This window comes from Macaca nemestrina, chromosome 13 (genome assembly GCF_043159975.1).
Source record: "Macaca nemestrina isolate mMacNem1 chromosome 13, mMacNem.hap1, whole genome shotgun sequence".
Taxonomy (NCBI): Eukaryota; Metazoa; Chordata; class Mammalia; order Primates; family Cercopithecidae; genus Macaca; species Macaca nemestrina.
The window spans coordinates 63177156-63204490 of NC_092137.1; the positions used below are offsets into that span (position 1 = coordinate 63177156).

General features: G+C 35.1%; 1 protein-coding gene across 23 annotated transcripts in view; it reads left to right on the plus strand.

Moving 5' to 3' along the window:
- LOC105465127 (EH domain binding protein 1) overlaps window positions 1-27335 on the plus strand; it is a 406349-nt gene that overhangs the window by 286981 nt on the left and 92033 nt on the right. For all 23 annotated transcript variants that reach the window (XM_071076797.1, XM_071076793.1, XM_011713372.2 and 20 more), the window contains 3 exons: window positions 16591-16769; window positions 17686-17734; window positions 22177-23079. In XM_071076797.1, coding sequence (XP_070932898.1) covers window positions 16591-16769; window positions 17686-17734; window positions 22177-23079 — 1131 coding nt within the window. The remainder of the gene's footprint in view (window positions 1-16590; window positions 16770-17685; window positions 17735-22176; window positions 23080-27335) is intronic.

Sequence of the window (27335 nt, forward strand, 5' to 3'; positions counted from 1 at the left end):
AATGTGTAGTCAGCAAAAGCATAAATAAACAAATGTGATTACATCAAACCAAAAAGCTTCTGCACAGCAAAGAAAACAGCAAAGTGAAAAGACAACCTACAGAATGGAAGAAAATATTTACAAACTACTTATTCAGTGGGGGTTTAATACCCAGAATACAAAAGAAACTGAAACATCCCAATAGCCAAAAAACAATTAAATTCAAATATGGGTTAATGACCTGAACAGATATTTCTCAATAGAAGACATACAAATGACCACAAATACATTTTTTTACGTGTCCAGCATTACTAATCATGAGGGAAATACAAATCAAGATCACAAAGAGATAATCATCTCTTTCCAGTTAAGATGGCTGCTTTATCAAAAAGACCAAATAAATAAATAAATAAATAAATAAATAAATAAATAAATAACAAATGCTGGAGAGGATGCAGAGAAAAGGAAATTCTTAGATACTGTTGGTGGGAATGCAAGCCACTATAGCCACTATGGAGAACACTATGGAGGTCTCACAAAAATTAAATAGAACTACCATATGATCCAGCAATCCTACTACTGAGTGTTTATCCACAGAGAAAGAAACAAATTATTATATTGGAGATATCTACACCCTCATGTTTATTGCAGCACTGTTCATGTTAGCCAAGATATAGATTCAACCTAGTTGTCCAAAAACAGATGAATGGTTAAAGAAAATGTGGTATATGTATGTCATGGAATACTATTTAGCTGGAAAAGAAAAGAATGAAATCCTGTCATTCATGGCAATATAGATGGAATTGGATGATATTATGTTATCTGAAATAAGCCAGGAACAGAAAGTGAAACACTGCATTTTCTCACTCAAATGTGGAAGCTAAAAGTAAAAAGTTGATCTCATAGAAGTAAAATGTATCTCCTTCTACCAGAACAGAGGATACTAGAGGCTGGGAAGGCGGGGTGGGGGGTGGGGCGGGGGGGGGAGAGGAGCATGGGGAGAGATTTGTTAAAGGATACAGAATTACAGCTAGATAGGATAACTAAGTTCTCGTATTATATACCACTGTAGAATGACTATAACTAACAATAATATAGCTACTTAAAGCTATATATTATTGGGAGGATATTGAATGTTCCCAGCACAAAGAAATAATAAATGTTTGAGATGATGGATATGTGAAATACCCTGATCTAATTAGTATACGTTATAGGTATCAAAACATCACCATGTTCCCCTTGAAAATATACAATTATTATTTGTCAATTAAAAAATAAAGTTACAAGAGACAAAGGACATTATATATTTAAAAATGTTCAATACTTCAAGAAGATATAGCAGTTAAAAGTATTTGCACACGTAATAGCTGACCATCAAAATATCTGAAGCAAAAATGGCCAGAATTGGAAGTAGAAATACACATACTTGTACAATAATAGTTGGAAACTTCTATACCCCACTCACAGTAATGGATAGAACAACCAGGTGAAATTAGGAAAGTAGAGGACTTGAACAACACAGTATATGAACTAGATCTTAAAAACATACAAAAACCTGCCCAACAACAGAATACACATTTTCCCAAATGCACATGGGACATTTCCTGGATATATGTTAAGCCACAAATTAAGTTACAATAAAATTTGAAAGACAGAAACCACGCAAAGTATCTTTTCTGACAACAACAGTATGAAGTTAGAAATCAGTAACAGATGGAAAAAAAAAAAAATCACAGATTTGTGTATTTTAAACTACACGCTCATAAATAAACAGCGGATCAAAGAAGAAATCACAAGAGACTTAGAGAAAAATGAAAATAAAAACACAGCATACCAGAACTTCTGGGACACAATGAAAGCAGTGTTTAGGGGGAAATTTTTAGCAATTAACACTTATATTCAAATACAAGAAAGGGAACGCCCCATTGGTTAGAGGTTGCTGGGGTAGCGTAGAGGGCCGAGAACAACCTCTGAACCTGAAAGTGTCATGGATGTTAGATGGTACTCTGTTTTCTTACCTGTCTCCAGCCCTCATGCTTTATCTGTGCTAATGCAATGGCCTAGCTTTTCCTAGGGTGGCTTTGTCCACTGCCCTAAGGTGACCAGTAACTTTATTATGCTTATAAGGCTGTGTGGTGGGAATCAAAAAGTAAATACTCACCCTCCAAGTCCTTGCTGGTGGCCTCTAGAAAAGACTGTCTTTAATTTTATCAACACTACCTCCAAGTTTAACAACGGCTGCTTGTAGACTATAACAAAGAGGACAGCATTCATGGGACCACTTAGGCAAGAGCAAATTGTAATGGAAGATGCGGCTTAATGTCAGGAACATGTATAGCTGATGGGATCTTACTAAATATTGTTTTCCAGTGGGGAAAAAATACAAATAAGAAAGATCCCAAATTCAGCTACCTAATGTTACAACTTAAGGAACTGGAAGAACAAACTAAACCCAAAGCTAGAAAAAGGGAGGAAATAATAAAGATTGGAGCAGCGATAAACAAAATGGAGACTAGAAAAACAATTGAGAAAATTAATGAACCCAGATGTTGATTCTTTGAAGAGATCAACAAAATTGACAAACTTTAGCTAGATAGACTAAGAATAAAAAAAGAGAAAAGACTCAACTTACGAAAATTAGAAATTAAAGTGGAGACATTACTATTTATTCCACAGAAACAAAAAGAATTATAAAAAAGTACTATGAGTAATTGTACACCAATAAATTGGATAACTTAGGTGAAATAGACAAATTCCTGGAAACAGAAGGCCTACCAAAATGAAACCATGTGGAAATAGAAAATATGCATAGAGCTCTAATTAATAAGATGAATGAATCAGTAATCAAAAATCTCCCAACAAAGAAAAGCTCTAAACCTAATGTCTTCACCAGTGAATTCTATCAAACATTTAAAGAAGAACCAACAGTAATTCTTCTCGAACATTTCCAAAACTTTGGAGAGGGAATACTCCTTACCTCATTCTTTGAGGCCAGCATTATCCTGATACCAAAGCCAGACAAACACTACAAGAAAACAAAACTGCAGACTAATATCCCTATGAAGTTTGCAAAAAATCCTCAGTGTAATACTAGCAAACTAAATTCAGCAACATATTAAAAGAATTACATACCACAACCAAGTGGGATTTATGCCTGGAACGCAAGGATAATTAGACATATGAAATCAGTGTAATACACCACATTAGCAGAATGAAGGAGATAGTACCTGTAATCATCTCAATCAATGCAGAAAAAGAGAATTCTATACCCTTTCATGATTAAAAAAAAAAAATTCAACATGCTAGAAATTAAAGGAACTTACCTAAACATGGTAAAAGTCATATATGAAAAACCCACAGAGAATATCATATTCAACAGTGAAAGACTTCTATGATCAGGAACAAGGCAAGGATGCCCACTCTTGCCAGTTGTCTTCAATATAGTACTGAAAGTCCTAGCCATCACAATTAGGCAAGAAAAAGATATAAAAGGTATCCAAATCAGAAAGGAAGACATAAGATTATCTCTATTTGCAGATGAGAATATCCTGTATATAGAAAACCCTAAAGATTCTACCAAAAAAAAAAAAAAATGTTGTAACTAATAAATTCAGCAAAGTAGCATGATACAAAAACCAATCCATTGTATTTCTATATACCAACAATGAGCAATCCACAAAGGAAATTAAGAAAGTATTTTCATTAACAATAGCATCAGCCAGGCACAGAAGCTAACACCTGTAATCGTAGCACTTTGGGAGGCCAAGGCAGGAGGATTGCTTGAGCTCAGGAGTTCAAGACCAGCCTGGAAAACATGGTGAAACCCCCATCTCTACAAAAAATTTTAATAATTAGCCAGGCGTGGTGGCATGCACTCATAGTCCCAGCTACTTGAGAGGCTGAGGTGAGAGGATTGCTTGAACCCAGAATGCCAAGGCTACAGTGAGTTGTCACCATGCTGCTGCACTTCAGCCTGGGCAACAGAGCAAGACCCTGTCTCAAGACAAAACAAAACAAAAAAAGCAAAAACAGTAGCATCAAAAAGAATTAAATACTTAGGAATTAACTCAACCAGAAAGGTAAAAGACTTGCACTGAAAACTATAAAACAATTCTGAAAGAAATTGAAGAAGACAAATAAATGAAAAGATATCCCATGTTCCTGGCTTAGAAAACTTAATATTGTTAATATATCAATACCACCCAAAGAGATCTAAAGATTTAATGCAATTCTTATAAAAATCCCAATAACGTTTTTTGCAAAAATATAAAAATCCATCTTAATATTCATTTGGAATTTTAAAGAACCCAGAATAGCCAAAAACAAGCCCGGAAAAGAACAAGGGTGGAAGACTCACACTTCCTGATTTTAAAACTTACTGCACAGCTACAGTAATCAAGACAGTATGGTACTGGCATGCAGACATATAGACCAATATAATGGAATAGAGAGTCCAGAAACAAACCTCTGCATATAATAAGGTCAGTGATTTTCAGCAAGTCAAGACTATGGAGAAAAAAGAATAAAACATAGGGCAAAAATAAAACATTGGATTTGGCAGTGAGTTCTTGGGTAGACACCAAAGACACAGACAACAAAAGAAAGAAGACAAATTACACTTCATGAAAATTTAAAACTTTTGTGACTCAACACAATCCACAGAGGGAAAATATTTCTTGCCTACAAAATGGGAGAATATTTTCAAATAACATATCTGGTAAGAAGGGATTTATATCCAGAATATTTAGGAAACTCTTAAAACTTAACCAAAAACCAGACAACCCATTGCAAAAATAGGCAAAGGCCTTGAATAGATATTTATCCAAAGAAGACATACAAATAGCCAACTAGTATATGAAAAGATGCTCATTAGGAAATATGAATCAAAACCATAATGTGATACCATCTCACACCCATTAGGATGGCTACTATCCTCAATCCCTAAAGAAAAATCAGAAAATAACAAGTATTGGTGAGGATGTAGACGAATTAGTACCCTTGTGCACTGATGGTGTGAATTTAAAATGATACAGTGCTGTGGAAAACAGTGTCATGATTCCTCAAAAAAATTAAAAATAGAGTTACCATATGATTTGGCAATCTCACTTCTGAGTATACAGTAGCACCCCCACCCCATTATTTGTGGCTTCACTTTCTGAAGTTTTAGTTGCCCATAGTCAACCATTATCCAAAAATATTAAATGGAAAATTCCAGAAATCATAAGTTTTAAATTGTGCCTCATTCTAAGTAATGTGATGAAATCACACAGCATCCCTCTTCTTCCACGCAGGATGTGAATCATCTCCTTGTCCAATTTATCCATGCTTTATATGCCACCTGTTAGTCACTTAGTAGTGGCTGTTGGGATAACGTCTCAGTTATCCAATTGAAAAAGCAAAGTATGATATATAGAGAGCTCAATACTATCCACAGTTTCAAGTGTCCCCTGGGGGTCTTAGAACATATTCCCGCCAGGTGCAGTGGCTCACACCTGTAATCCCAGCACTTTGGGAGACCAAAGCGGGAGGATCAGTTGGTCAGGAGTTCAAGACCAGCCTGGCCAACATGGTGAAATCCCATCTCTACTAAAAATAGAAAAATTACCCAGGCATGGTGATATGCACCTGTGATCCCAGCTACTTGGGAGAGTAAGGAAGGAGAATCGCTTGATCCTGGGAGATGGAGGTTGCAGTGAGCTGAGATTGTGCCACTATACTCCAGCCTGGGTGACAGAGCAAGACGGCATCTAAAAAAAAAAAAAAAAAAACATATTCCCACAGAGAAGGGAAGACTACTCTATACCCAAAATAATTGAAAACAGTCTAGAAGAGATATTTGCACACCCATGTTTATGGCAGCAGTATTCACAAAATCCAAGAAGTGGAAGCATTCTAAATGTCCATTGATGAATGAATGGAGAAACAAAATGTGGTATATATCTGCAGTGGAATATTATTCAGCCTGGAAAAGGACGGAAATCTTGTCACATGCTATGACATGGATGAATCTTGAGGACATAATGCTAAATGAAATGAATTTATCACAAAAAGACAAATACTTATGAATTCACTTATATGAAATCATCAAGTTCACAGAAACAGAAAATAGAATGACGGTTACTAGGGACCAGAAGGAGGATTAAAGGAGAGTTGTTTAAGGGAGATAGAGTTTCAGTTTTACAAAATCAGAAAGTTCTGAAGATCTGTTTCAAAACAATGGAATATACTAACACTATTAACTGCATACTTAAAAATGGTTAAGGACTGGGCATGGGGCTCACACCTGTAATCTCAGCACTTTGGGAGGTCGAGGAGGGTGGATCACTTGAGATCAGGAGTTTGAGACCAGCCTGGGCAATGTGGTGGAATCCTGTCTCTACTAAGAATACAAAAATTAGCTGGGCATGATGGCATGAGCCTGTAATCCCAGCTACGTGGGAGGCTGAGGAAGGAGAATCGCTTGAACCCAGGAAAGGGAGGTTGCAGTGAGCCAGTCGTGCCACTGCACTCCAACCTGGGTGACAGAATGAGACTCCATCTCAAAAAAAAAAAAAAAAGGTTAAGATGGTAAATATTATGTGTATTTTACTACAATAAAAAGAAATTAAAAAGTTATTGAGGAGCCCAAATAACTTCTGTTTATGTGAGTTATACCTATTGCTATTTACAGTATTAGAAATTAAGAGAGAAGTTTTTAAATTTTATTAATTTATTTAAAGTTATATTAAACTATTATATCACATATTAACATAAATAATGTAGTATTTTCATGAAAAACAACTGTATTTTTCAAAACAAAAACAGTTTATTGAGAAGACTGACATTGTTTTTCATTTTTGCCAGTGTCTAATATCTGGCTTAATTGAAAACAGCTTTCTGCATTCAATATGTTGTAATGTGTTTTGGTTGTACTCTGTGAAGAAAATTTGACCTTATCAGATATATAATGTTAAAGAGAATTTAAATAGTTCTCAAATGATTGGAGATTATAATTTTTGATACTACACCAAAACTCACAAATGATAGTTTCTTAAGTTAGTTTCAATGTGGAATCAAACCATACATTGGCGTATGTGGCATTTTCAACTGCATCTTTTATTGATGTGTGATTTCGTAACATCATGCATTATTTATTTAGAAAACATTGATTCCCGTACTCATGCAGATCTTCCAAATGTTGTCACATTTGATTACACAATATTGAAAAATAACATTTGTTAATATAACCACCAATTATAGGGAAGAGGAAAGAGATTGGGATAAGAGAGAAGCACAAAAGTGGGCTAGTTTCTGAAATGTTGGCAAAGTTCCTATTCTTTTGGTATCATGATTTGATAGTAATCAGTTTGTTCTTGGCTTTATTGTTTTAAGTATGACCCCCCTAAACAATGTAGTTTACTTTTGACTGGTTTTAAATATATATAAATGGAATCATATATACATGTTTGTACCTGTTTTCTTTTGTTCAATATTATGTTTTAGGATGTATTTCTTTTGTGCGTGTCTCTAGTATTTCACTATCTGAATAGATCAAAATGTTTAAATCTATTTTATTGTTGCTGAACATTTACATTATTTTCGGATTTGGAAAATTTTAAAGTGCTGCTGTGAACATTTTTGCATATGTATTCTATTCTGTGCTGTATAAGCATGCATTTCTATAGGATATAAACCTAGGAATTGCTGGGTCATAGGATATGCACATTTTCAATTTTAGCATAATAGATGATGCCAAACTTTTTTCATCAGCCCTGTAAGAAAGCTCCCTTTGCTCCACATCCTTGCCAATACTTGGTATTTTTAATTTCATTAAAATTTAATCTCAAGAGACTTCTTAAAATTTCAGCCTTTCTGGGGAGAAGTGTGCAGTAGTACCTTGTGTAATTCTCTGAATACTGGTGTGATGGAGCAAGTTTTCACATTTACTGAATATTTGGATTTCTTCTTTTACAAAGTGTACATTCAATTTTTGCACCTTTTTATATTGATTACCTTTCCTTTTCTTACTAATTTGTGGATGTTCTTTGTATATTCTAGCTACAAACCCCTTTTTGATGGAAAATATATACAATTAATTTGGCACCAGGTTTACTTAACTTTCAGGACACGACACATAGCATATTAGCATTAGAGCATCAGGTATGCTAGGCCATATTTTAGTTCCTCATGTCAGTTCTTAGGTGAAAGATCAGGTGAGTAAGTGTGGACCACTACCTTATAAAACACAGGATCTTGTAGCAGCCCCCACACACAACTGTCAGATTCCAAAGGGACATGCTTGGTTACATGAATCACACTAAGCATAGGGAAGCTGCAGCCTTTGTTTTTCAATAGAGATATATAGTTTATTCATAGGCCTTCAAGATAGATGCAGTTCACCAAGCTGGGGTCAGTTTTACAGTAAATAATGTTGCCTGGTAACACAGCTGACTTCTCACTTTTAGCATAATCCAATATATTTCCATGGAATTCATGTTAGAAGAAGGTAAACTTGAGAGCATTTCTTCATGGAGAAAGAGTTTAGTTAACCTTTTCTGTTGGTTAGCCGTTTCTCCCTGGAAAAATAATTGATATCATTATACAAAATTGAGTCTTCTAAGCCATGAATAAATATCTCCATCTTGGCCGGGCACAGAGGCTCACGCCTGTAATCCCAGCACTTTGGGAGGCCAAGGCAGGCGGATCACGAGGTCAAGAGATGGAGACCATCCTGGCCAATGTGGTGAAACCCTGTCTACTAAAAATACAAAAAGTTAGCCGGGCATGGTGGCTCGCGCCTGTAGTCCCAGCTACGTGGGAGGCTGAGGCAGGAGAATCGCTTGAACCCGGGAGACAGAGGTTGTAGTTAGCTAAGATCGCACCAGTGCACTCCAGCCTGGGCGACAGAGCGAGACTCTGTCTCAAAAAAATATAGATAGATAGATCTCCATCTCTTTAGATTTTCTTTACTTTTTCGCAGTAAATCTTGATAGTTTTTTTTTTAATAGCAGTCATGTATATTGTTTTTGGATTTGTGCCAAGTACTTGACATTTTTATGCCACTATGGATGGTTTTCAAATTTTTAGTTTTTGTTTTTGTTAGTTGATAGGAATACAGTTGGTTTTGTACATTGATTTTGTATCCAACAGCTTGCTAAATTCTCTTATTAACTCTAATAAGTTGTAACTTCTTGTGGATGTTCTACATACTCAATTATATTATTTGTAAATAATGCTTTACAATTTTGTTTCTTTTTTAATATGTTTACCTTAATGTCTTTTTCTGACCTTAATGTACCAGCTGGGACAATGTTGAATAAAAGTGGTGACAGATGCTCAATCTCAAATATTTCACCCTTGCAATATTTGCTGTGGCCTTTTTAACAAGTTAAAGAAGATTCTATATTACAGGTTGCTAAGACTATTTGTTAGAATATAAATGGACATTATTTTATTAAATGTTCTTCTGAATCTGTTTAGATAATTATATTATATATCTTTCCTCCAAATCTGTTAATTGGTCAGGTTACCTCAATAGATATGCTGACATTAAGCCAAGTATGTGCTCTTGGGATAAGTCTGATTTGTTCAAGATGTGTTATCCTTTTTTAATAAATTACTAATATTTTCATTAAAACTTTGCCTCTATGTTCATGAGAGTTTTCTTTAATTTTGCCTTTGCCTTTTGAGTTTTGGTATAAAGGCCCATGAAATGAGATAGAGAGTAATCTCATTTTTCCAGTTTTCTATAATTTGTGTAATGTTTGAGATACTTTTTCCTTGAATGAATGTTTGGTGAAACTTATTAGTGAAGCCAACTGGAATATTCTTTGTGGGAAGGTTTTTAATTACAAACTCAATTTCTTTAACAGTTATAGAACTCTCTGGGTTTTCTGTTTCTTCTTGTGTCTATTGCAGTAAGCTATACTTTTCTAAGAATTTGCTTCACTCTTTCTTTCTTGGTCACTCACATTACAGGTTTAATTTACTTAGTCCTTTCAAAGCAGCAGCTTTGGCTTTGCTGATCCTCTCTATTATATGCTTAGTTACTATGTTATTATTTTTTGCTTTTACCTTTTTATTTTACTGTTTCTACTTTTGGGGGAAGGGGATGAGGCTCATATTGCTATTTGGGAGCCCACCAAAAGTGCAACTGTACCTCTCAACTCACTCTTCTAGACTACCATTATAAAAACAGCAGAGAGTTTCACTTGCTCTCTAGTTTTCCTGTCTCTCCATGTCTTGGCTTGGAGAGAGTTGGTTGATGTTTTGTAGAAGATTTAAAAAAAAAATTAATTATGGCACAATCTTTCTAGTAGTAGAATAACAAAGCCTAACTTCAGTTTTACCGTGAGAATAAAGTGAAGTGATTTAAATGAAAACACTTTGAAAAAAAAATAATAAAAAAAACCAATACAGAGCTAAGTGTTCTCATTCTCAGTGTTGCTAGTTTTTGGGTTCACCAAATGCTTAGATATATTCAAAGTTCCCTAAACCATGATTTGCAATAACTGAGGAAAGTGTCCAAGAATTAGTAGTTGAGAGACAAAAATGTGCTACAACTTAAGCAATGTTAGTATATGTCTCATTGCACTGGACTTAATTAGCTCTTGTTCTAGTTATAGCCAGTAATTTGAAATAAAACAGAATGGACAGGTTTATTAACAGAGAGACTCTTGAAGTTGAAATTGTTTGGGTTAATTGCTTTTTTTGAATCAACTAATTAAACATACAGAGGGCAGTGATCTAACCTCTGAAGACGATAAGAAGTTGACTGAGACGTTTGTTAGTATTGAAATATTTACAACTTCTGCTGAAGTCGTACAGCAGTATTATCTTGAAATGTGAAATGCATGTTGTTTAAAAGCACAGGCTTTGGAGTGGGAACTCCTTGGTATAGGAACTCCTCTGCTTCCTGAGTAACCTCACTTTCTCCAACTGTAAATTGGAAGTAAGAGTAGCTATCTCAAAGGAGTTATGAGGATTAAATTAGCTTATCTGTGTAAAGGTCTTAACTTTGTGGAACATAATAGGTGCTCAGTATATAGTTTATGAATTGATGAAAAATTAATAAGCTTTTTTGTAGAGAGAGGAACTGAATATATTACAGTAAAATGAAAATCTATTAAGTGCTACAGGAAGAACACAAAGAATCAAAGGAACACTGAAAAAGGCTTCCTACTGAATGGGAATTGGGAGGAGATTTCGTGTAAGAGATGACATTTGAACTAAATCTTGAAGGTTTGAAGATAGAGTGGAATTGCAGCAGTTGTGCTTGGGACAGAAGATATTTCATGTGGAGGTGATGATGTGTGTGATCCAAGATTGGTGGAGATGGGAGACCTGGAGTTTAGGCAGGAAAGCATAGGGATTTTAAAGGATGGTGAGTAATGCTAGAGAGTAAATACATTGAGAAAGATTTGGGATTCAATGCTTAGAAGTATTTTGACATCATTTTGTATGTTCTTGAGAGCCATTAGAGACTTTAAGCTGTGCTTTAAGAAGACCAATGCTATGACATGGATTGGTTACAGGGGGAGATTTGGAAGAAGGAAGACCTATTAGGAAGATTTTGCAATAGGCAAAAGGAGATAGATTATAAAAACCTTACAAAATATGAGCAAAACTGCCTGTAAATTAACTGGTAAGAGATGATACATGAAGGAAGAATTGAAAGGTGATTCTGACATTAAAAATCTAAACAATTGGGACAATAGCTGTATCATTTGCAAACACAGTGAAAATGAGCAGGTTGTAAAGAAAGATCACAATTATAGTTTTGAACATACTGAGTTTAAATTTTGTATGATAGAAAGGACAGCCAACTGGAAATGTCAACTTGAGATAGTTTGAACTATAAATATTTGGGTATCATCTGCATGGAAGTAATAGTTGGAATCCTGGGAATGAATCAGCTCAAAGTGTGGTAGAAAACTATTTAGAGCAATGCCTAGAGGAATATGTGGCTGTATCCATGGAAGAAGGGCAGACAGCAAAAGAGAAGGAAACTATAGTTAGAGGGATAGAGCAGAAAAAATAGAACTGACATTTCTTATTAAAATTTAAGAAAATTTGCAAGTTATTTGACTAGGTTTTCTGAAAGAAAGCTATTGCCATTATTAGGAAGAATAACTAGGTAGCTTTATTACCTTTAACATGTAATCTATATTAAACAGAAATAATGCATTAAAATTCGTTATATTTGCAAGTGTATTTCTACCTTTTATGGACAGATTTTTGTGTCTTTCTTTCTTTGGAAAGCAACAAATTACAAAGTCATTTAGAGCTTCTTTTTTCACCCACCCTATAGAAATAGATACATTGCCAAGCATTGCAAGTGCCATATTTTCCACATAGAATATCTAGGTGTCAAGATTATTTTCTAGTTAAAGCTTTGTTTGGGGGGTGGGGGGGAAGAAAGAAAGAAGAAAAGGAAAAAACTTTTTATGATCTTGAAGAAATTCATGGCCTTTGAAATTTCTAGAAGAGCCTCAAAAAATAGAAATTCCTGCTGATAATGCATTGGTGGTGGTAATAATTGCAATTCATATTAACTGAATGGTACTGTTTGCCATACATTGTTCTAAGTGTTTTACATGCATTTTTTTCATATAACAGTATTTACTGAGTACCTATGCTCTACCAGGCACTGTTCTGGGCATTTGATTTAGGTTAATAAATAAAACAAACTAACATTTTTGCTCTCGTGGACATCTTATTTAGTGAGAGCAGACAGATAATAACCAGTAAGCATAATAAATAAAGTATATGGACTCTAAGAAGATGGTAAGTCCATGGAAAAAATAGAGCAGGGTAAGTTGATTCAGGAGTGCTGAACTGGGACTGGGTGATGGAGGTGGATTGCTTTTTTTCTTTTCTTTTTTTTTTGAGATGGAGTCTTACTCTGTCTCCCAGACTGGAGTACAGTGGCACGATCTCGGCTCACTGCAACCTCTGCCTGCTGGTTCAAGCAGTTCTTCTGCCTCAGCCTCCCTAGGAGCTGGGACTACAGACACGTGCCACCATGCCCAGCTAATTTTTTGTATTTTTAGTACAGACAGGGTTTCACCATGCTGGCCAGGCCGGTCTTGAACTCCTGACCAAATGATCTGCCCACCTTGGACTCCCAAAGTGCTGGGATTACAGGTGTGAACCACCACGCCTGACCAGATTGCATTATTAAGTAGGATGGTCAGAATAGGCCTAATGGAGAAGATTGCATTGGAGTTAACCATGCAGATATCTGAGAGAGTACCAGGCAAATGGAGCAATCTGTGCAAAGGCCCCAAGGTAGAAACATGTCTTCGATATCCAAGGAACAACAAAGAGATTAATATGATTCCATTTTGAGGAAGATATGGTTTCAGGCATGATGGAGCTACAGTCCAATGGCTCCTATTCCTGACTCATGGCTGTTTGCTCTCTCCAAGGAACACGTAGGTTAGGAAACTGTATTACAGCCATAAGTTTAAATACTGGTGGAACCAAAGGTGGTGATTCACTGAATTAGAATTCCCCTAACCAGCTGCAGTATAAAAATCCCTGAAGAACATGTGTGCTGACTTGATCAGAGGCACAAAGGAAAAGAATCTCAAAGTGAAAGGACCAGTTGGGATGCCTACCAAGACTTTGAGAATCACTACAAGAAAAACAGCTGTGGTAAAGGTTCTAAGACATGGAATCACTCCCAGAAGAGCATGCGCAAACAGTTTGTTGACTTGCACAGTCCTTCTGAGATTGTTAAATAGATTTCTTTGATCCATACTGAGCCAAGAGTTGAGGTTGAAGTCACCATTGCAGATGCTTAGGTCAGCTATTTTAATAAATTATCAGTTGTTTTTTTCTTTTTAAGAGGTCAATATGGTTCAGAGTGTTTAAGGGAGAGAGCAGTAGTTAAGATCAGAGAGGAAATGGACATGGGGAGAGTGAGGCAGATCTTGTTACTAAACCCTGTGCAGCCATAAAAAAGGATGAGTTTGTGTCCTTTGTAGGGACATGGATGCAGCTGGAAACCATCATTCTTAGCAAACTATCACAAGAACAGAAAACCAAACACCGCATGTTCTCACTCATAGGTGGGAACTGAACAATGAGATCACTTGGACTCGGGAAGGGGAACATCACACACCGGGGCCTATCATGGGAAGGGGGGAGGGGGGAGGGGGAGGGATTGCATTGGGAGTTATACCTGATGTAAATGACGAGTTGATGGGTGCTGACAAGTTGATGGGTGCAGCACACCAACATGGCACAAGTATACATATGTAACAAACCTGCACGTTATGCACATGTACCCTAGAACTTAAAGTATAATAATAATAAATAATAATAAAATAAACCCTATGAGATATGTACCACTATAATCTGCACTTTACAGATGAGGAAACTGAGATACAGACAAGTCAAGTAACCTGCCACATCTACTGTAAAATCAAGAGCCAGCTGTAACAACAAACAGTTTCATCCAATTATGTACTGAAGGTTTCAAAATGATTTAATTGTTAATTCCTTTATGGCTTTCTGTAAAGTATTAGGTAAAAGATCAGTTCTGGAGTAGATGATTTCATTTAACAATGGCTCTATGATTTTCTTTCTCTGTAAACCACCATGACCATTTATAGGGCTTGTTGTAATTTCATCAGAGTTTCTTCAATTGCGTATGACTTCTTTTTGTTGGAAGTACAATAAGCATCCCTTAATACAAGACTTTTGTATTAGAACCAATTTAAATTTTGGTTTAGTTCTTCTAGCCTTTTCATATTGAGCCTTCTTAGAAACAGAGATACAGTCATAATCATAATGATGTAATATGTTTTCTTTATTTCTTACATACAGAAAGCTATTCTAGATCATAATATAGTGATAATGTCATTTATACATTACCTATGGACATGCTACTGATAATTGAAATGAATCAGTGTAATGATAGTTACAGATTATCTGGCCCATGTATGTATTACCCATGCTTGGAGTGAATCAATACCTTAATAATATAATTTGATATAGAAAAACAATTTAATAAAGACAATTCTTTAAACAATGGAAAGTGTAAGAAAAAAAAATGTTTATGCCTACCTAGTTCAATGATCCCCTAACTCATCCATAAAACACTCTTCACTTTACTTCCAGGTTAAATGACTAGAGGGATTTGAAAGTCAGTGGATCCTTACATGAAAAGATATTTAATAGTTCACTTTTACACATGTTAGATTGCTAGTTAGCTATTATTTTCTAAAGTAAATTTAGTATATTGGGATTCTGTTTTTATCTACTTCATTGTATTAAGTAGAATTGATCCAAACTGTTGATTTTTATGACCTGTGAGCTTTTCAGCGTTGACTTCGTAGAGATGATCATTTAAGGAACAGTACTTTGCTAGATTTATGGTTGTTTACATAATATTTTGTTAATCTGACAGTTAATAAAAAATGGGAAGTTATTGTAGTGGTGTTTCATAGTAGTCTTCTCACAGAAGCAGTGAATGCATAAATCATAATTATGTGGGGTTGATGATTTTAATTGTTTGGTACTAACATGCTTTTGTCAAGTGGGGGCATCATTGATCTTTCTTAAGTAAGCAGTGTAGTAAGAATGCTTTGCTTTTTAAACTTAAATGATATTAAGAGTAAATACTTGTTCTCTTTTCATTTTACTTTAGAGGACCTCTATTTAATATGTAAGTTTTCTTATAATAGCTAGCACTTCTAATTAATAGCAAGATTTAAAGTCCAGAAACATTTAACAGTTTTCTTTGTAGTTTCCAATTGTACTAGCCTATAAGGTTACCATCACAAAATGCAGTTGTTATTCAGTAAAAGAAAATGACATGGTTTTAATAATAATAAAAGTTTAGAATAAAATTGTTATTATATAGTCTTAAGTTTGTTGTTATTATTGATGTTTTAAGTATATGAACAAGGGTAAAAGTATATACTTATGATTTAAAACACACACACTACTAACTCACCTAGTATTCAAAAGTAGCTCTCAGTGATAATTAGAAAATATTTTGAGCATATCCAAAATACATACTGTTGTGTGCTGTTGCCACCAACACCTGTTGCTAATAACTCTAAAACTGTTTTGCCATCATTAAATTTATATAAGAAGCATGTTTGAATATGGTTATCATTGTGCTGTTTACTTAAAATGCATATATGAGTAATGTATTTTTAAAACTAATGATAATTTTAATCTCTCCACTACGAGAAATTTGTGTTACATTTGGACCTTGAAATACATTATTTTTAACCTAGTCAAAAAGGAACCATATTTGTACATTATTGCATTTGGGGGAAATTTTGAGGGTGTGTGAGTTACAAAGGTATTTAGCCTTAAATATTTCAAAACTTTAACATGATGTTTCCATCAATAAAGCTCCTGGCCTGTTCTTATGTATAAGTTTAAAATCTTGCATATGTACCTCCTTGTCAGGCAAATGCCAAGGGCTAAAACTGGAGATAATTTAAGATTTATGTCTCCCTCTTGGAGGTTGCAGTTGTCGTGAATTTACGGTTGTGAAGGATCTAAACTGACATCAAAGTGTTCAAATGATCTGATTAGGTCAATTAATGTTGATTTTCATCTTCCATTAAATTCTTTTAATGTCTTCCTCTTTTCATTTTTTTTTAGCCAAGCCCTATACCAAGTCCTGTTTTGGGGCGAAAGCCAAATGCTAGTCAGTCTTTGCTTGTATGGTGTAAAGAAGTTACAAAGAACTATCGAGGAGTAAAAATCACCAATTTTACTACATCGTGGAGAAATGGTTTATCTTTTTGTGCAATATTACACCACTTTAGACCAGATTTAATGTAAGTAGAAACATTTTCCATTCCCTATGAATATTTTGTACATAATAGACATTTTTTAAAAGAACATAAAATAATTTCTTAGCACATGTCCTGAAATAATTTGTATTTATTTTATTACCCCCACCTCTTGCTTTTGAGAGATGTATGTCAGAAAGCTTTTCCTTTTTCATACCTAAAAACAATCTTTTCTCTTTTTAAAGAAAATGGTGGCTGGGCGTGGTGGCTCACACCTGTAATCTCAGCACTTTGAGAGGCCAAGGCGGGGGGATCACCTGAGGTCAGGAGTTCGAGACCAGCCTGACTGACATGGAGAAACCCTGTCTCTACTAAAAATACAAAATTAGCCAGGTGTGGTGGTGCATGCCTGTAATCCCAGCTACTCGGGAGGCTGAGGCAGAAGAATCTCTTGAACCCGGGAGGCGGAGGTTTCGGTGAGCCAAGATCGTGCCATTGCACTCCAGCCTGGGCAACAAGAGCAAAACTCTGTCTCAAAAAAAAAAAAAAAAGAAAGAAAATGGTTTTTCTCCTTAATCTCAAAGAACTGACTTCAAATTATTATGAAAATTGTGTTAGTGTTAAAATGAGATGAGACAAATAAGCCGGTAATTCTTTATATTGACAACAAGGGATTACCTCATGGTAAATTTGGTTGTCAAGGCTAGTCTTTGGTCCCCTGCCTTAACCTCTCTTTTAGATGGAAAGCTTCAGGCAGTGAAACGTGTAATCACTATTTTTATTCATTTATTTATTTATTTCCTTAATTTTCCACACTATTAGTTTTGTTGATTGAATTGCTGTGAAATTGCTAGTTACTCTTTAGTATTATTGAATGTCAAATTTTTAGATTCAGTTTGTTTTAAGATCAGCTGTTTTTATCAAATACTATATGTACCCACTGTGCCGTTTTCTCCCTCAGTGACTACAAGTCTCTGAATCCTCAAGATATTAAAGAGAACAACAAAAAGGTAAGAATTGATGCGCAAGAAAAATACGTAGTTTCCATTTTGGCTTCTCTGAAAGTCTTTATTAATTTGGAGAAAGTGAGGCAGTTTTATGAGGTCATAACTACAACTCACAGAGTGTTGTCTGCTTACTGCAGTACATTAGGATACATGGTTTACTCTGGTTTATCATGAACTTTTAAAGACTGTAAGTGCCAGGTTGGCATCATATTATAATATGCAAATTATCTTTTTAACTGTTGAATATTTGTTAAAGCATAGTGCTTTTATTCTAAGATTTGGCTTTTTAAAAATGCACCCAAAACTGTTGTGCCATAGCTGTTATGTAAGTATAGAAAAATATGTTGGTTGGGGATGAGAAGAAGAGCCTAATGGGTAAGCAAGAGAGAATACTTAGGTTCTGAGAAGCAAAAAGATATAAACCTTGGTTCTTTTCATTGTCTGGTAAACCGTATACAATTATGCGCTGCGTAACAACGTTTTGGTCAAAAACAGACCACATAGATGGTGATGTACCGTAAGATTATAATACTTTATTTTTACTGTACCTTTTCTATGTTCAGATGCACAAATACTTACCATTGTGTTACAGTTACCTACACTATTCAGTATAGGAATATGCTGTGCAGTTTTGTAGCTTAGGAGCAATAAGCTATACTGCATAGCCTAGGTATGTAGTAGGCTGTACCATCTAGGTTTGTGTAAGCACCCACTGTGCTGTTTACACAACAACAAAATCGCCTGACAGTGCATTTCTCAGCACATATCCCCATTGTTAAGCAACACATGACTATATTTTCCCATATAATTAATCAATGTATTGAGATCAGAGCTTCCCAACTGGTATGGGGCAAGGGGATATCGATCCTTTCAGCCTTCAGGGCATCTGTGTAAGGCTGAGTTGCTGGAGCCCTGGACCAGCTAACTGTGGCCACAGGCTGACTTATCTGTTTGCCCCAGCACACAGTATGTGTGTTCTGTGTGCAAGGAGGGAAGCACCTAACTCAGCACACAGTAGGGCACTGAATGTTTTTTTCTACTGAATTGAATTCTTCAACTGAAAAATTAATGAAATTTATTATTGTCTTAGAACAGGAGTTCTTAACCTGTGATCTGTGGGTAGAAATCAGGGTGTTCTTTCTTGAACATGGTTGAGGGAAAAAATACATTTTACTTTCATAATTCCTCAACTGAAATTTAGCATTTCCTTTAACTATGAATTTAGGCAATAAACCACCATAGTGTTAGCCATGGCTGAAACTTTGTCACCTTTAGAAATCACAGATATTTTCGATATTTTCATGTCATGCTATAGTTGTTGCTGCAGATATCTGCAAATACCTTTTAAGCTTATAACGTCTTCAGATTAATTAGTGCAGTCATAAAAAGCACATATATTACTACTTCCCAAATTCATTTTAAGTAATACTTTCATAGGTGTATTTTTCAGTATAATTGGTTTCTTTTGTAATTCTATATGTTTTATCCATGTAAAACATTATTCTGAGAAGGGACCCATTGCCAAAAGGGTTCATGAGACAAAGTGGTTAATAGCCTCTGGTCTAAAGTTCTTAACATACTTTAAATTAAATAATTAAAATGACTGGTGATACAAAGTCTTGGAACCTTGATAGAAGTTCAGTTAACAAGTCTTTAAATCAAAACAATTTTTCACTTGTATTGCTCTCTAAAACCAAAAATGTGTATTGCCATCAAAAAGGTTTTGTTTCTTCAGCCTGGGGAATGTAGCAAGACCCCATCGCTACAAAAAATGAAAATGTTAGCTCAGCATGGTGGCATGCACCTGTAGTCCCAGCTACTTGGGAGGATGAGGTGGGAGAATCGCAGGAGCCCAGGAGCCCAAGACTGCAGTGAGCTAGGATCACGCCACTGCTCTCCAGCCTGGTTGACAGAGCAAGACACTGTGTCCAAAAACAAACAAACAATCAAAAATGCTTGTTTTTTTGCAAATGCATAATGCTGGCCATAGAGCAATAAAAACCTGGCAGTTTCTATTGAAATATGCCACCAAAAAAAGATAATCTTTAAAAATCAGTATAGTTTTCTTGTAGAAATCACCCTTCAGATGGGCATGTTACAAAGTAAATTGTTCTCATGAATTATTTCTTGTATAATTTTGGAGAGCCTGTGTCTGTTAAAGTGAAGTGCTTCTTTTTCATTAATTACAATTAAATTATATCTTTGGGTATAGCAGTACTTTACCTCCATTTTCTTACATTTGAACAAAATGCTAAGCCAATTTAAATACAGACATGAGCATTATAAAATAAACCATTTTTAAAGTGGATGTTTCACCTTACTGTTCAAAATTTTGAAAAGAAAATATTGTTGATTCTACCTCGTTATAAATGTGTGAAGAATATGGGGAATCTCATTAAGGCTTAAGTCACACTTCTTTACATTAGCTTTTCATTAACTTAATAATGGTAAGCATACTTTGGATTTACATATTACTCCATACGGAAGACCATCCCATTAAAAATTTTTTTCAGTTAGATCTTCCAGTACAGACAATCATGGCTTTTGAAAGGCTTTATCTTTGATGATTCTATTCATTGTATTATTCAATAAATAATTGTTTTTACATCGTCTTTCCTTTCATCATTTGCTGCTTCTTACCTGATAGCTACATTGAGTTGCTACCTGCAAATTACTTCTAGCTTCACACAGTTCTTCCCAATAACCCCATGTGCCCCTGAATGAACTTAAAGCACCATAGGAAAACAATGCCTGTGTCTTAAATTTCATACAGATGCATAACATAACTGGCAGTAACTCCTCCTTACCAATTTAATAACATGTAGGAACGAATAAGATAATTTTCTTAGAAAGACCTCTTTTTTCACCCCACACAAACAGGTAAAAAAAAGTAGGTAGTTGACCAGGGCAGAAGAGATTAAGCTTTGGGAAAAGTCCTTTATAAAGCGTAAACCTTGCTTACAAGAAACCTAGTTTGTTTTTAATTTTTTTTTTTTAGTGTAATTAGTGTATATAAAATGAATTGCTACCTGAAGCAAAACACCAGCAGGAGTTTCCCCACAAGGAAGCTAATCATTTCCCCGGGTCTGTAAAAAGTGCTGAATAAAAAAAGGCATTTTCCTGTGACATCTGATCTTAACCAATATGTCAGTGTTTTTAGATAATTTGGGAATGTTTAGAATACTGCCTGTGGTGCTTTCCCTGATGGCCTGCTATTGATGCCTGTCAGTCAAGTTGTCAAGACACATGAAAAGGAAAATGACTTCAATTTTCCTAAAACTTGTAAAATAACAAACAAGCCTATACATGCACACCAACAGAGTCATTCTCTCTAGTAAATATTTTGAGGTACCTATATTGTGAAGCCTAGTGCTGTGAAAATTGAAGAGGTTTTAATATCACAATTTATTTTTCATTTTCTTTCTTACTTGTTCCTTAATGTTTGTTAAACTACAAGAATATGAGACAAAGATTAAATTCAAACGTAGAAATTAAAGATTAACAAGTAAGTGCAGAAGACTGATTCCTTCTGAATTGTTACATAGTTTTCTAACATGTCTTTTAAGAAAAAATTTGAATTATGATCCTAGGTTCCTAAAAAGAGTAAACATTTTACGTCTCAGAGCAAGAATATATCTAGAGGGTTCTTTCTTTCTCTGAGAGTATATCTAAACCTTTAGCCATACTTTTAATGCTTCCTAGCAACACAATGCTGTTTTCAAGGGTTAGTTCAGGATAGTAATAATTAATTGTAAATTGAGAAACAGCTTTGATTATTCAAAACTAGAAAAACCTGATGTGCCATAGTCATTTAAAGGCTAACAAAAATAATACAATGCAGCCTTACATTCTCAACTAGGTTGTAGTACTCAGAACATTTCATTCTTTCCAAAACGAATGAATTAAAATGAAGTCACTCTTTTCATTATGAAAATCAGTCTTAATTGAGCATTTAAAAAATGTTTCTGTTTCTACACTTAAATTGCATTTATTTGTATTTTATATCAGGTAATCTAGTAGTTAGTTCTTTTGACTTATCTAGCTGTGCTTTTCTTCACAAATCACTGCAATTACATGACCGTGGAAAAGAGAGGTTGATAGAAATGATAAAGCTCAATATGGATTAGTCTAATGTTTCTTTATACTTTAGTTCCTTATCTTGAAAGTCTATTCTCAGAGTTTTAAAAAATTTAACTCTCATTTTTGCTTATTTCCTTTATTGGAAAAAATATTTTAATTCTTATTTATTACACTTTTTTCTCTTGCCTCTCCCCCCACTTTTACACATGTCTGACTTTTGGAAATTTGTTATTTTCATGTGACATAATGTCGATAACATGTACCCTCCAATAACAACAACAACAACAATTAAAAATGTGCTCTTTTTAAAATGTATGAATTATGTGAACTGTTCAACATATCTTTTGTTTTTCCTTCCTTTGAAGGCATACGATGGATTTGCCAGCATAGGAATTTCCCGATTATTGGAACCTTCTGATATGGTATTATTAGCAATTCCTGATAAACTGACTGTTATGACTTATCTCTATCAAATAAGGGCACATTTCAGTGGCCAAGAGCTAAATGTTGTTCAGATAGAGGAAAACAGCAGTAAAAGCACATATAAAGTTGGAAACTACGAAACAGATACAAACAGTTCTGTTGATCAAGAAAAATTCTATGCAGAGCTTAGTGATCTGAAGCGGGAGCCTGAACTACAACAGCCCATCAGCGGAGCAGTAGACTTCTTATCACAGGATGACTCTGTATTCGTTAATGATAGTGGGGTTGGAGAGTCAGAAAGTGAGCGTCAAACTCCTGATGATCACCTTAGTCCAAGCACAGCCTCCCCTTACTGTCGCAGGACTAAAAGTGACACAGAACCCCAGAAGTCTCAGCAGAGCTCTGGAAGGACTTCAGGATCTGATGACCCTGGAATATGTTCCAATACAGATTCAACCCAAGCACAGGTTTTGTTAGGCAAAAAGAGACTATTGAAAGCTGAGACTTTAGAATTGAGTGACTTATATGTTAGTGATAAGAAGAAGGATATGTCTCCACCCTTTATTTGTGAGGAGACAGATGAACAAAAGCTTCAAACTCTAGACATCAGTAGTAACTTGGAGAAAGAAAAATTAGAGAATTCCAGATCCTTAGAATGCAGATCAGATCCAGAATCGCCTATCAAAAAAACGAGTTTATCTCCTACTTCTAAACTTGGATACTCATATAGTAGAGATCTAGACCTTGCAAAGAAAAAACATGCTTCCCTGAGGCAGACGGAGTCTGATCCAGATGCTGATAGAACCACTTTAAATCATGCAGATCATTCATCAAAAATAGTCCAGGTAAGTGAATTAGAATGCTGAATACTATATTTAGTAATTATTCTCTGTTTTTGTTTCTTTTTGCATTCATAGATGTTGCAAATGATTAAAGGTGAAGTGTAATGTCTATTGTAAAAATTCCTGAGGCATCCAGTAGTGTGCGGCAAAGTCCCCACTATTTGGGAGGCTGAGGAAAGAGGATTGCTTTGGCCTAGGAATTTGAAACCAGCCTGGGTAACATAGCAAGTCCCTGTCTCAAGAAAAGAAAAACCTGAAATATACCTGCTTTATATTTAAGATTTATGATATAATATTTTAAGCCTACAAATCCCAATTTCAACATTGAAGGATATTGTGTAATAAGACTATGAAAAAAAAGTTGAAGGATAAAGAATGTCAACTTTTCAAATAAAAATATTACTTATAAAAACAATATTCTACTATAAAGTAAGTCAAAGTTGTTTCAATATTCCATTTAATAAGAACATCATTATAAAAATGTATAATGCCAAAGTAAATATTTCACATTTTAAGCATTTTCCTTAGATATTTTAATTGGTTTATTTAGTGCCATCATTATTTGTGGTTAAATATCCCAGCAGCATCCAAATTTCTCCTCATGAAGGGAATATTGTACAGTTTTAACCTTTCTCTTACTGATGATATTAATAATTTACTGTTTTTACTTGTATCTCTGGTACAGTCAGTTATAAGATATACTATTATTTTATGTACTACAACAAAAAAGAACAACATTGTCAATAAAATTATGATACGTGGTTTTCCTATCACTCAGAATTTTTATATCTATTGAAAGAGCTCTTTTAGACTTATTTAGGCATAATTTGATCATATTAACACTCTTACGTATACATAAGGAGGAAATTTTAGGCAAAATAAATTGATTAAGGTATTCCTAAAAGTTTTTCACATTTAGAATCCAACTCTTCTGAATCACTTTTTGATTTAGAGTTGTTGGTATTCCTTTTTTTTTTTTTTTTTTTTCTGCACAGTTATCGTCTGTGCTATCAAAAGCATTGTTACAGTACATGGTTCTCAAAGCCAGATTTGGGGGCCTCTGAAGTTCTCCGAGTCCCTCTCAGAGAACACCCGAAGTTAAAGCTATTTTCATAATAATACTAGGGCATCGTTTGCCTTCATGACACTCATTCTCTCACAAGAGTATAATGGCATTTTCTGAAAGTTACATGATTTGTGATATCTCAACAGATTGAATATAAAAGTAGATATAGGAATTCAGCTGCTTTTATATTGAGATTTATAAAATATGTAAAATAATGCCATCCTTCTCAATTTTTGTTTTTTAAGTAATTATTTTCTATTAAAATGTGTTAACATCTAATGAGTTAATTGTGGCTACTTCTAAATGAAAAAAGTAAGTATTTTAAAATTGTATCAGTTTTAATATCAAAAATGACAAATGTCAATAGATATAATCTATATAAGCAAGAGTTTTTTGGGATCCTCAGTAATTTTTAAGAATATATGGGGATTTTGAGACCAAAAAATTGGAGAACCTCTGATTTTTTTTTTTTTTTGAAACAGAGTTTTGCTCTTGTTGCCCAAGCTGGAGTGCAATGGCACCATCTTGGCTCACCGCAACCTCTGCCTCCCAGGTTCAAGCAATTCTCCTGCCTCAGCCTCCCGAGAAGCTGGGATTACAGGCATGCGCCACCACACCCGGCTACTTTCGTATTTTTAGTAGAGACGGGGTTTCTCCATGTTGGTCAGGCTGGTCTCAAACTCCTGACCTCAAGTGATCCACCCACCTCGGCCTCCCAAAGTGCTGAGATTACAGGTGTGAGCCACCATGTCCGGCCTGAACCTCTGAATTCATAGCATTTCTCCACAACTGTCTCTGGGATTTTCTTCCAGGTCAGTATACTCATTGATAATAGCACTGTCTTGGCTTTACCAGAAGGTCTCAACAGAAGATTTTTAGACAGTAATCTGGAGTTACGTTTCTTTCTCACATAGTCCTCAAGTGGTGTTGACTGAAACATCAAGGAATTGTCATCATGCCAACAGAAATATCAAACAATATATATATAGATAGACAACCATGTCTTGACTGCCACCTGAATGACAGAGAGTGTAAGATTCTGCCATTTATAAGGTTTCAGAGGTGTCAAGAAAGAATTTACATATTAGAATTAAAGAAGTATAGTAGCTGTCAAAGCAAGCCCCTGTTCTCCTAATCATAAACCTCAAATCAAAAGTCCTAAATAGCTAAATCTCTCTGAAAGCTTTCAGGACAGCATAATGTCCACGCATAGTAGATAATCAATAAACATCTAGTGAATGACAATTACAAGAACTTGATGACCCTAACTTGTAATATTCAATACAGATTTTTATTTTGTTTTTTTGCGGGGCGATGGAGTCTGGCCCTGTCACCCAGGCTAGAGTGCAGTGGTGTGATCTTACCTCACTACAACCTTCGCCTCCTGGGTTCAAGTGATTCTCCTGCCTCAACCTCCCGAGTAGCTGAGACTACAGGTGTGTACCACCATGCCCAGTTAATTTTTGTATTTTTAGTAGAGATGGGATTTCACCACGTTGGCTAGGCTGGTCTTGAACTCCTGACCTCAGGTAATCCTCCTGCTTCACTCTCCCAAAGTGCTGGGATTACAGACGTGAGCCACCGCACCTGGCCAAATTTTTCTTAAAAACCAGATTTTTAAGGCAAATATGTTTAGTTAAAACTAGAAATTGATTGATATTTAAAATGTTAAAATACCCTGGACTGGGAATCAGTAAGCCTGGATTCTTGTTTTGGCTCTCCCAATAAATTAGTAATGACATGTTAACTAGCTATTTAGCCTCTCTCAATCTTATTTTCCATGTATGTTAAATGAAGTAATCTTTAAGAACCCCTTTAGCTGTGAAACTATCATTCTGTGATTCTATTCAGATGATTAAAGTGTACTGGATGATAGAAGCAACGTCTATTCATAGCTCCATATATGTTTTCTCTTTGGCCATTGACTTACTCAGAATTTTGCTTAGGGTAAGTTTAAAGATTTTTATTGACACTGGATTGGCAAAAGTAATGTCTAACAATAAACACTGTAATATAGGTGCTGACATTTGGTAGGCTTTTAAAATTGTATATAGCAACTGAATTTTGGACAATTAAAAATCTGTTTCTCTTTTGTACACAGTATTTCAATTCTCAGATACACATCTTCTTACATTTTAACTTCTCAATCAATATGTTATTTATAATAGATAGTATATTAGAGTTTAATTGACAACGTTTGTTCTTAGTAGTTCATAAAATAATAGTAATTCTTACAATTAAAACCATTGGATTAGAGGAAATTTAGTAACTTTAATATGACTTTGTATACTTAACAAAGTCATAATGTTGTCCATTTGGGTGCCTAATACATGTGATGACAGTTATCTATCTTACACATATCTCTTAAACTTTACAACCCATAAGGTAAGTAGTCAAATTCTATATTATATGTGGGAAATCTGGGGTTTGCAGAGTTACTTAAGGTTATATGATAAATGTTAAAGTTTGAATTAAAAAGCAACCTTGTCTTCAAAGTCTGTGCTTCTCCACTTGATGCATATAACATCTTATCGTAATAGCATTAAAAAATAATTTTAGCCCAAATATAATGTGGTCAACATTACTGAAGGGCAATTTAACAATGTGCATCAAATTCCTTAAAAATCTTTATCTCATTAGATCCTACTTTCAGGAATTTTTCCTAAGGAAATAATTAGAATTGTATAATATAGCTGGGCACTGTGGCACATGCCTGTAATCCCAGCACTTTGGGAGGCCAAGGCAGGCGGATCACCTGAGGTCAGTTCGAGACCAGCCTGACTAACATGGAGAAACCCCGTCTCTACTAAAAATACAAAAGTAGCTGGGGTGGTGGCACATGCCTGTAATCCTAGCTACTTGGGAGGCTGAGGCAGGAGAATTGCTTGAACCCGGGAGGCGGAGGTTGTGGTGAGCCGAGCTGGCGCCGTTGTACTCCGGCCTGGGCAACAAGAGCAAAACTCCATCTCAGAAAAAAAAAAAAAAAAAAAAGAGAATTGTATAATAAAAATGTACCTCTAAAGATATTCATAAAAGCATTATTTATGATAGTAAAAAATTGTGTGCAACCTAAATGTTCAGCAAAATAAGACAAATTAACTACCGTATGATGTGTCTATACAATGTAATGTTAGGTAGCCAATTAAAAATCATGTTTTAGGCTGGGCATGGTGGCTTACCTGTAATCCCAGTA